Source organism: Pseudophryne corroboree, chromosome 1 (genome assembly GCF_028390025.1).
Source record: "Pseudophryne corroboree isolate aPseCor3 chromosome 1, aPseCor3.hap2, whole genome shotgun sequence".
In the NCBI taxonomy this organism is placed as follows: Eukaryota; Metazoa; Chordata; class Amphibia; order Anura; family Myobatrachidae; genus Pseudophryne; species Pseudophryne corroboree.
This window is the reverse complement of record NC_086444.1, coordinates 891102342-891113359: the sequence shown is the minus strand read 5'-3', so window position 1 is coordinate 891113359 and position 11018 is coordinate 891102342. Positions and strand designations below refer to the sequence as shown.

Sequence of the window (11018 nt, the reverse complement as noted above, 5' to 3'; positions counted from 1 at the left end):
GTGCTGTGTTGCGGAGTCAGGGGATCTGGGTGTGGCTGTGGTGGGGAGGCACTTCTGTGACATCACGCACAGAGGAGGCCCCAGGGCTCAGAGAGTATGCGGCGCAGGGAGGGCTATGAAAGATTTTCGCTGCGCCGCTTTCATACACATCTATGCCGGTGGCTGCATCATCTTTTGTTCCACCTGCACCGCAGCTAGGGAGTCGGGAGGTGGCAGGGGCAGGCGGACTGGCAGCAGGACATAGGAGGATTTTTTTTTGCCCTATCTACAGCGCAGAGACTTGCTGCAGATGCAGTGGCATACCCTCCAGTTGTACCTTTTTGGCAGGTACAGTACCTTTTTTTATGGTCTATTCCAATTTTTGGCTCTCCAAACTTCCATTGAAAGTATAGGAAAAGGGGTGTGACCACGCCACTGTACCCGTGGCCACGCCCCCTTTTTGAATTTGAACCAATTTTTATGTGGGAAGGGTATGTTGCTGCATATGCAGTGGGCCTATTTTAAGGTGTGGACCTGGAGCTGCAGCTCCATCAGCCCCTTTGTTAATCCTGCTCTGGGAAAACTCAGCACCCAAAGGGCAGAGCCTCCCATTGGATGTAACCTGTGTGGGATGGCGTTTCTCGCCCAATCAGCTGTGGACTGGTTGTGATAGACCTGCTGCTAACCCAATGAGAGCTCCTAGCCACACCCAGCGTTAGCCACACAGTCACAGAGTGACTAATCTGGGCTATTATATAGGAGATTTGCATACTATACAATCGTACGGAGCAGCTGATTGGTTGCCATGGGCAACTTCTCCATAGGCTCACTTCACCACTCTTTTCACTGCTTCATGAATAGACCCCTTAGTTCTTACCACACTAGGGGGCTAATGTATTAAGGGTCATTATAGGGGAGAAGAGGTATCAGCGCACATATTGTGCAATGATACCACTTCTCCCCAATGTATGACAGTGGTAGTCTGTGGTACATGAAGCCCCTGTCCATATTGGCGCTGCTATCTAAAAGTTACAGGCCACTATGCAGGGACAATGTATGGCTGCTGACCATTCTGACACCTGCAGCTATTGATTTTGATAGCTGCAGGTATCATTGCACTGTCTCCATAGCAAAGACAGTGCTGCCCCTGGCTGTGGAGGCATCCAGACTCCGGGCTACACAGGAGATCTGGCGTGAGTAGCGAGATCTTGCGTATGTCCAGTGAGCCAGCCAGGCAGTGAGACAAAGCTCATCAGCACTAAGCTGATTCGCTGCGTACTCTGCGGGGATCACAGGAGGGGGAAGTTTTCACTCTGTGTTGTTTCGCCCAGTGTTGTAACATAATACATTTATAGAAAAGGAAATCAGTGTAGGTCCTACATTTTGAATAGTCAATGGGAATGTTGAAATGACTTAGTATGACAGTAGATATGACAAATGACAGGAAATAAGTGAGCCATGAAGTAAATTTGTCTGCGAATTGTGTTATGATAAATGACAGCATCAAGAAAGTGGAATGGAAAGAATAGATGTATGCTGCGCAAATGAGGAGGAGTAGAAGTGGTTCTGGTATATGAGTCTCAAGATGGATCATGGAAAAAGTAGGATGTCTACTCTGCCACATTGTTTGTCAACTTGTGTGCAACATGGTTGAGAGAGAGAGAGAGAGAGTTCTGCATAGAAAAGTTTCTGGGGATGTATTGTAGGAAGGAATATACAATGCAGCAAATTGACCATATCGCTGGACGGAGTAAAGGGCTGCATAAGTTTTCCAAAGTCAAACATGTTGGAAACTTGCAGAACAATCGTAATGTTCATACACAACTCACTGCAAATGGACATTCATTTTTTTTTTTTTTTTTTTTGCAGTGTCCTGAATACACAACTGCCTACAAAAATATATATAAACAAATATTACTACCACCATTAATTATTTAACACCCTCTAGGGGATGTTAACGGTAATATAACCCATTTTAGTGCTAAATGTTATGTTAAAAAAATGGCCATGGCCAAATATCTGTAACCAAACGGGCATGGTCAAGTGAGAAACATCATCAAAAGGGGAGTGGAACCCTAGTGTCTAAAGTGGACAGATTTTCCCATGTTGAAGGAGACATGTGCAACAGCCAGTATAGGGCCAGGTGGTCCTGTGTGTGCTTTATGACTGTGCTGGTGGAGAAGAGTGTAGTGTAATGCATCCATGTATGTAAGATTGTTTACTACACTCTCTCACATGCCAAGTATTTTTGGTGGATGGAGTGGAGAAGCTTGATGTCACCATTTTCCTTGATTTTTTTGCTGCGCTGCGATCAGGTCAGAACTGCGCATGCACCGCAATGCGCAGGCGCATCTTACGGGTGCAAAGCGGATCGTTGCTGTGCAATGGACTTTATGAAGAATCCATTCACACAGCCGATCGCAAGGAGATTGCAAGAAGAAGGCATTTGTGGGTGGCAACTGACCATTTTCTGGGAGTGTTTGGAAAAACACAGGCGTGTCCAAGCATTTGCAGGGTGGGTGTCTGACATCAATTCCGGCCCCGGACAGGCTGAAGTGATCGCAGCGGCTGAGTAAGTCCTGGGCAACTCAGAAACTGCACAAAACTTTTTCTGTAGTGCTTGGCTGCACATGCGATCGCACACTTGCAAAGCAAAAATACACTCCCCTATAGGCGGCGACTATCTGATCGCAGCGCTGCAAAAAATAGCTAGCGAGCAAACAGGCCTGAATTAGGCCCATTGTTTTGCCCATTTGCTTACAAATTTGCTGCTGCGATCAGATCTGAATTAGGTCCTACATCCCGTTTAAAAAACTAACATGGCTAATATTAAAGTGTACTTAAACGAAAGAGGGTAAGCTATTTTCTTGACTACTTATTTTATTTGTTACATATTTTATAGAGCTGAAAATTAAGACTCACTGGTTACTTCATGGAATTGGTATAAAAAGAACCAAACAACAATCCTAAAGATTCACCTTCTAAAAGGATTAAAACACAGCCATTGTATATCTGCAATAAGCATTATTAATGGAAGCAGACAGTAAATTTGTCTGGAATTTTCTATCAACAGAATTTTTTTTTTAATATTCATGTTTAGCCACCCTGTCCATAGAAATAGAATAGCAGCTGCAAGTGGAACGCTTGTCTTTGTCTGCAGCGCCGTTAGCCACATCCCAGGAAAAGAGAGTAAAAGAAAAATATGGACACTGATAATGCCTATAATATACCTTGTATAAAACACTCTAAAAGGTTAAAGAATACAGTACGCAATTGGCGTATGGAATACCGTAAGAGTACGCACGTAGCGTAACGAACGCTTAGCCGTGGATGAGACGCACGAGCGGCACGTTCGCTCACGGCTTAGAGCATAAAGGCAAGCACGCTATACGCTGCCGACTAACGTAATGATACGCTACCAGCGTAGCGGACGCTCGGGACCACGAGGAGATCACAAGCGGCGCTGACGCTCACAGTGTTAAACCTTTATAACTATACCATATACAATGTACTTATACTGTAAACCCTTGTGCAGTGATAAGGTGTAAATGCAACACAGTGTAACCTTGTTAGCTTAAAAGCTGTATGAGCGTATGTGACGCTCTGAGAACCCTTTAGCAATATAATAAACACTCTAATACCGGTCTAAGGTCACAACACCTTTAAGGAAGAGAATGAACGTTCAATCGCAAAAGGATACACAATACAAGTTATACACTACCAAACTAACATAAAATACCTAACCGAGTTACTACACGTTAAAATACAACAAAGACACAATTACATTTAAGGGGGAAGGAGAGAGAGAATGGCTTACAACAAAATAGGAGATAAATATGGTTGCAGAGAACTTATGCACAAGGGGAAACAATCGCAAGCGCCGTTCTGGATATCCAGCTCCCGATTATCAGTGATGAGAACCGTTGAAAAGAGTAGAGAGCTGGCCCAGGTCGGCTTGTCTTTTTATACACTACACATAATACAGTACAATGGTCCCTACATTCTTATTGTTCATTGGACACAGGAATTCGTCTCCGCATTATAACAAAAGGTCATAGGTTGGTTCATACAGGTGGGCTGTGACTATTTCAAACTGCTCAGGTGGGAGGGAAACTGGGTTTCCCGCCGCATGGGTAATAAAGTGCAAATATAGTAAATGTCCATAAACTTCTTATGTCCATAACTATACGCACGAGCGATTAATCCGCTTCAAACCAACACCGGAATATTGCTAATTATATTCTCTTCCGATGGATACTAAACACCACTGTGTAACCCCTGTCTGACCCTTCGTATCAAACAAAGAGGGATCTCTTTGTCCCCGAACATACTACATTAACTAAACTTTCAGATTCTATCAAAGGGACCATAATCTACAAAATACATTATATGAATAAAATATGTTACGATTGAGTCGCCCGCTAGACGAACACAAACTCTACCGTAAATGCGCATACCGCGCGTCCGCGAGTGCACGCGACCGCGAGTATACACACTCACGGGAGGGCTCATGCACGTGCAGCGGGCACACGCATGAGGTGCATATATGGCAGTGTGCAGCGTGATATTTTTCTGACTTTGACAACACAAATTCCCATTAATGCAAAAACCAGACTGAGATATGAAGGGCCCACCCAAGGAATGCAGAGGTACAGTAGGGCCCTATGTTTAAAAGGTATGGCCAGCCACAAGTCCATGGTCCTGCTCCACCAAGTAACTGTCCCTCTAATAGAGTAACAAAGTATTTATAGAGTGATATGCAACCTGATCCAGAAAGGAGAAGGGGTCTTCAGGCATATGGGCCCCCTGGGGAGTTTGTCTGACAGTCTGTGGGACACTCACTCTATAACTGTGTGTGGTCAAATATTTGGACTGTTAACAAATAAAAATCCAACAAACAAAAAGAACAGATAAAAAACAACTTCTATACCATAGAGTGCATGGTGTCTGACAGAAAGGGAGCAATCATGGAGCTTTCATCACTTAGAGCAGACATGTCCAAACTGCGGCCCTCCAGCTGTTGCGAAACTACATATCCCAACATGCCCTGACACAGTTTTCCTGTCAAGGAATGCTAAAGCTGTGTCAGGGAATGCTGGGATGTGTAGTTTCTCAACAGCTGGAGGGCCGCAGTTTGGACATGCCTGACTTAGAGGGATATGTATTAAGCCTTGCAAAGTGATAAAGTGGAGAGTGATAAATGACAGGAGCTGATTGGCTGGTAGTTTATCACTCTCCGTTGTATTACTTTTTAAGGCTTAGTACATCTGGCCATATGTCTGGTGGAAATGTCAGATGTGATTATGTTCTTGTACCACATTAGATCATTTAAGTCTACAAACTGAAATTAACATATGATACATCTCTCCCATTTTTAAGCATCATCTTAATACGTGAGGGTGGTGTTATGAAAAGGCAAATAAATAAATAATGAATTCAATACAGATAATTTGAAGTGAAGAATGAGAGCCGTGTATTAACCAATTTATTAGCCGAATTTGTGTGTACCAAATGCTTTCATTATTTTTCAATTTAAAAAAAAATGGGAATATTTACTAATATCCATTCTTTTAAGCATCTACACACTTTATCGGTGCCTGCAAAGAACCCATGAAAACTACAGTAATATGTGCAGGGTTACAGAATCTCTCTGGGTTATCTACGGAATTTCTACATTTATGGCCACAATTAGGAGACACACCAGCTGTTTCAGAGCCGAGGGGTGTTATCTGTGTGAGAAAGGGATATGGGGAATAAGATTTACAGTAAGGGGACAGAAAGAAATAAAACAGGAAAATGTTGTCATAATAAGTCAAACATAACTAAGTAGTGTAATTTCTACAATCCGACAGGAACATATCCATCCAAATGTCATCAATTTATAAACAGTTTGGATTTGGATTTTTCCCCTCTTACCCTAAAAACAGTTACTACAGTACACACGATGTGCAGCCCCCACAGGTCTTTGTGTGTTGTACAGATAAAAGGTACTGTAGTCATACAGTAGTAGGCTACTCTCACCTCCCTGAGCTGCAGGAAGGGGAGCAAGTTCCCCTGACACCTCACTCATTCAGCACTCAGTCGTAAGAGAAGGGAGGGAAGGCTGCTGAAAGAAAGTTACAGAAGTGTAGCACCACTGACTTACTGCAGAGCTAAATCTATTACAAGTTTATTTCTGACAGTCTCCTGTACCTTCCACCCTGTCACACAGACTGTACCCACCATGCTCTCCTGGTGACCGGCTGGTTTACATCCAGCAGCAAATGTGTTCAGTCTGCGGGCTGCCTATGGAGATTGGATTGCTGGATGGGAAACAGATGACCCTCTCTTGCTGGAATACTGTATATGCACCAATCCTTTGCCTAAGGGTGCCACTGCACCGGGAGAGACACAGATCCCTCCACAGGTTATTGTGTGGCAGCACAGTCCGAAATGGACAGGAGGAAACATGGGACAGATTGCATGTGTGACTGCTCTGGGGGAATTGCCAAAAACTCCCAGATGCTGCGAGTTAATGTCTCTCAGAGGGCTGTACAGCTGGGAGGTGTAGCGGAGCCTGGAGTAGCAGCCCCCTTGCCCTGAGATGTGTCTGCAGAGAAAGCTGTGCATTTGCTGGGCTCGGGATGGGACACCTTCCCCTTACAATGCCCTGTAATAGGAGAGAGGTGCCAGCACATACTCAGAGCAGGCAACAGACACAGTGACTCACCTAAACTTATCCAGCAGCAGCAGCTCCTGGTGGGGGTGGGGTGGAACTTGAAGAAGCCTGCAAACTGGATGGACAGAGCAATGACCACAGGACAGCACATGGCTACACCGGTATGTTGGACTGACCCCTGATGTACCTCTGAATAGTGCTGGCTGACTGTATGAAAATGCTGGTGCTGGGGGCACTGGCTGCATTCTCTATGGTGAGCATCATGACCTATGGGTACCTGTGCTGGGACAAAGGTGAGCCAAGTCTGGAAAACCACCAGTCCCTCCTGTATGAAGATCTGGATGAGCTACGAGGAGTGGGGCACCAGCCCCACATTATATTCATACTGGCTGATGATCAGGGATACCGAGACATTGGGTACCACGGTTCTGAGATCAGGACACCTACACTGGATAAATTAGCTTCGGAGGGAGTAAAGCTGGAGAACTACTACGTGCAGCCGATCTGCTCACCGTCCCGGAGCCAGTTTATTACTGGGAAGTAAGTGCTGAGTGTTACATGTTATTATGCAGGACACGAGCAATCCTCATCACCGTTGCAGACTTTGCATCCTTCCAATACAGTATATTGTAGTGTTATATGCCCGGTAGCAGACTGTTGCTGTCCGCGCTCTACAGTAAAGTATTGGTATTATATTAACATATCATGGTATTGCTTATATACAGTTGTAGATTGTTTTTGCAGTTTTAACTGTTGCGATTTGTTTATTTATTTTTTGGTGTGTCATGTAAATAATATGACCTGCGTGGGGGCTAGCATTAGATTTATCATTGACATCTCAGAAAGAACAGTTTCCCAGGTTATTATGTTTTTTTATTAACATAACTTTGTGTCAGCACAAGAGCTGAGCGAGGCTGTTTCACCAGTAGATCCCTGCCTGCACTTCTGTAAAGGAAACGCTTGCTGCTCTGTATGGTACAAGATGAGCTCATTAGTTTTTAGGTTCCCGAGTGTAATAAATTACATCCAGTGTCTAACAATCTGCAGAAATGTCTAGAAGTCAGGGGAGGTTTGGCATTAAGGTAAACTTGTCAGGTTTCTTCTTAGTAATGTTTCTGGAGTAAGTTACCGTTCAAGAAACTGAATAATTATTATGGGGTTTTTATAGTTTATTCATATAACTACATGAACAACATTTTCCAAACCACAGAACTTGAGTCTTCTAAACCAGTACTGTTTTTTTTTTCTTTTGGGGGAAGTGGGGGTCATTTATATGTTATGAATGCAAGGGTCACAAAATGTATTAGAGGGTAATTGTTCCAGCTCTAGTCCTCTTTTATTCACTTGCAGGGTCATTTAGGAGGGCAAAACCACAGACCCACCAGGCAGGGGCATAGCAAGAACTTTGTGGGCCCCATAGCAACATTTTAGAGGGGTCCCTTTCCCAATGCTTCTACAGAGCAGCAATTTTAATGTTATGCCCAATAATAGTGCCCTCGTTCATTTTTTGAACCATAGTAGTGTCCTAGTTTAGATTACGGTCACATTGTAGAGCTGCCAGTACACATTATGCAACACAGTACCCCCAATTCACATTATGACATTATGTGCCCAGTTCATATTATTCCACAATGCAATGCCTCCAGTTCACTGGCGTATTTATAATGGGTGTAGAGTGTGTGGTGCACACGGGCAAACACAGCACACCCGGCACCCATTTCTTTCAATACTTACCCTCCAGAGTCCCGCTTTGGTTACAGCAGCACTGCAGAAACCACCTGCAAAATGGCCATTTTCGCGGTGTTTCGCACATGTGCAGTAGAAATCACTCGGAAAATGGCCACTGCACCATTTTCCCAGAGACGTGTGCATGTTCATTAAATCCTGGGACAGCACTAGTGTGCCCTAATGAACCTAGTGCCCATAGTCTACAGTGCTGCTGGCTAGAGAGCAGTGGGCCCGGACAGAGTCTGCACATGAGCCTCCTCCTCTCTTGATTCGCCTCTGCCACAGTTCACATGGCACACTGTAGTGCCTCCACTTTATATTGTGCTATATTACAGTGCTCCAGTCAATATAATATAATATTATAATGCCCTCCAGTCAGGAGTGGAACTGCTGGAGATAACGGAGTCAGTAGTTGCCGGGCTCAAGCCCTGAAGGGGGCACCTCCTCCGTTGTCCCCCAGTCTGTCCGTACCCATTCTACAGCTGCTGTAAATAGAGCAGCTGCTGAGCGCAGCATCTATCAGCATGAGCGGCTCTTGCTCGTCCTCTGTGACTTGTCTTGGTGCTCTCTGCTTTGCTTTGGTCTATGATACAGAAAAATACTATAGACTGCTATAGCAGCTACTATCTTTTCTGGCTTCTACTCCTCACATAGACATTAACGGGATATACCTCCTCTGGCTGTGGGAGCAGGCTCTGAGCAGCTGCAGGCGAAAGTACATACAGTATAGCCAGTTGTGAGTGGGACTGAAGGGAGGGGTTACAGTATCAGTTACAGTATATATAGTGAGTGCCAACTACCTCCTTCCACCAGTGCTGAATTAAGGGAAGTGTCCTGGTCCCGTAACCTCTGTGCTGTCCTTGTCTCCCCTCCCTCCTGTCCCTTCTGTTGTGTCCTGTCATCCCTGTCCTGTCCTTCTCACCCCTGTCCTATCCCATCCCTGTCACCTCTGTGCTGACCCTGTTTCCCCTCTCTCCTGTCCCTGGCAGTCACCCCTGTCCTGTCCCTGTTACCTCTGTGCTGGCCCTGCCTCCCCACTATCCTATCCCAGTCACCCCTCCCTCCGGTCCCTTCTGTTCTGTCCCCATCCGCTCTGTTCGGGGCCTGTCACCTCTGTCCTTGCCATTTCATCCCTCTTTAATGTGTTTTCAATCCTGTCCCTGTCACCCCTGTCCTGTTCCTGTCACTTCTATCCTGGCCCTGTCATTCCCTCTCTCCTGTCCCTTCTGTTCTGGTCCTGTCCCCTCTGTCCTGGTACTGTCACCTATGTCCAGTCCCTGTCACCTCTGTCCTGTCCATGTTAACCCTCTCTCCTATCCCTTTAGTTCTGTCCTTGTCTCCTCTGTCCTGGTTCCTCTGTCCTGATTCTTCCCTTTTAACCTCTATCTTGTCCCTGTCATCTCTTTCCTGGCCATGTCACCCCTCTTTCCTGTCCCCTCTGTTCTGTACTGTCCCTGTCACCCCTGCCCTGTGCCCTCTGTTCTAGCCTTGTCACCTATGTCCTGACCCTGTCACCTCTATCTTGGTTCTCTATGTTGGCCTGTCATTTCTATTCTTCCCCATTGTACTCTCCCTGTCATCACTGTATTGACCCTGTCACCTCTGTCCTGTCCCTGACACCCATTTCTCCTGTCTCCTCTGTTTTGTCATGGCCCTGTCACCCATGTCCTGGTCATGTCAACCATCTCTCCTGTCCCGTCTGATCTGTCTTGGGCTAGCCCAATCACCCCTGTCCTGTTCCTGTCTCTTTTGTTCTGTCATGGCCTTGTTCCCCCTGTCCTCTCCTTGTCCCCTCTGTCCTCTGTCCTGGCTGATCTGTTCTGTCATGGCCCTGTCACCTCTGTCCTGTTCCTGTCACCCATCTCTCCTGACCCGTCTGATCTGTCTTGGCCCTCACATCATCCTGTTCCTGTCCCCTCTGTTCTATAACGGCCCTCTCACCCCTGTCCCTTCTGTCCTGGTCATGTCACCCATCCCTGTCCTGCCCTGTCACCGCTGTCCTGTGTCTTAGTCTGTCCTGGCCCCAACGGACTGTCCCTTTCATCTCAGTACTGGCGCTATCACCCCTGTTCTGGCACTGTCCCTCCCGGTCCTGTCACCTTTGTCCTAGCTCCAAACTATATATAATTTTCCCTTTTTTTGAGGTGTAGGGGCACCAGACTATAACTTGCCTCTGGGTGACGGGGATGAATTTACACCACTACCTCCAGTTTATTTCATACCACATTACAGTGAGCAGGTCCAGGGGCTTACCAAGTTATATTGTAGGCTCCAAGGCCAAAGTTTGTAAAGACCCCTATTAATATACCAGTGTTGAAAAATTAACACACGTAACTTTGACAGGGAAGATGGGACCTTCTCAGCTTTGGGACCCATAGCCATACCTCCCAACTGTCCCGATTCTGGCAAGACAGTCCCGTTTTTCTGAGACTGTCCCGCTGTTCCACCCACAGGTCACAGTGTCCCACGGTGAAGGGGGGGAGGGACAGTCGGGAGACCCTCTGCGCTGTGCTGGCCATGTCCCCACAGCAGCAAAAATGGGGCACCCTCCGTGAGGTCACGCCCCCTACCCAAGACCCCACGCCCCCTAATTTCAGGCACACGCCTCCAGCACGCATCTGTGACCCTCCTCCCAACTTTCTGATCACAAAGC

At 46.1% G+C, this 11018-nt stretch overlaps 1 protein-coding gene across 1 annotated transcript in view; it reads left to right on the top strand.

Moving 5' to 3' along the window:
• The first annotated feature begins 6071 nt into the window (after window positions 1–6071).
• Window positions 6072–11018, top strand: part of ARSJ (arylsulfatase family member J) — a 192755-nt gene continuing 187808 nt past the window's right edge. The window contains exon 1 of the mRNA XM_063920209.1: window positions 6072–7177. Coding sequence (XP_063776279.1) covers window positions 6849–7177 — 329 coding nt within the window. The 5' untranslated portion in view covers window positions 6072–6848. The remainder of the gene's footprint in view (window positions 7178–11018) is intronic.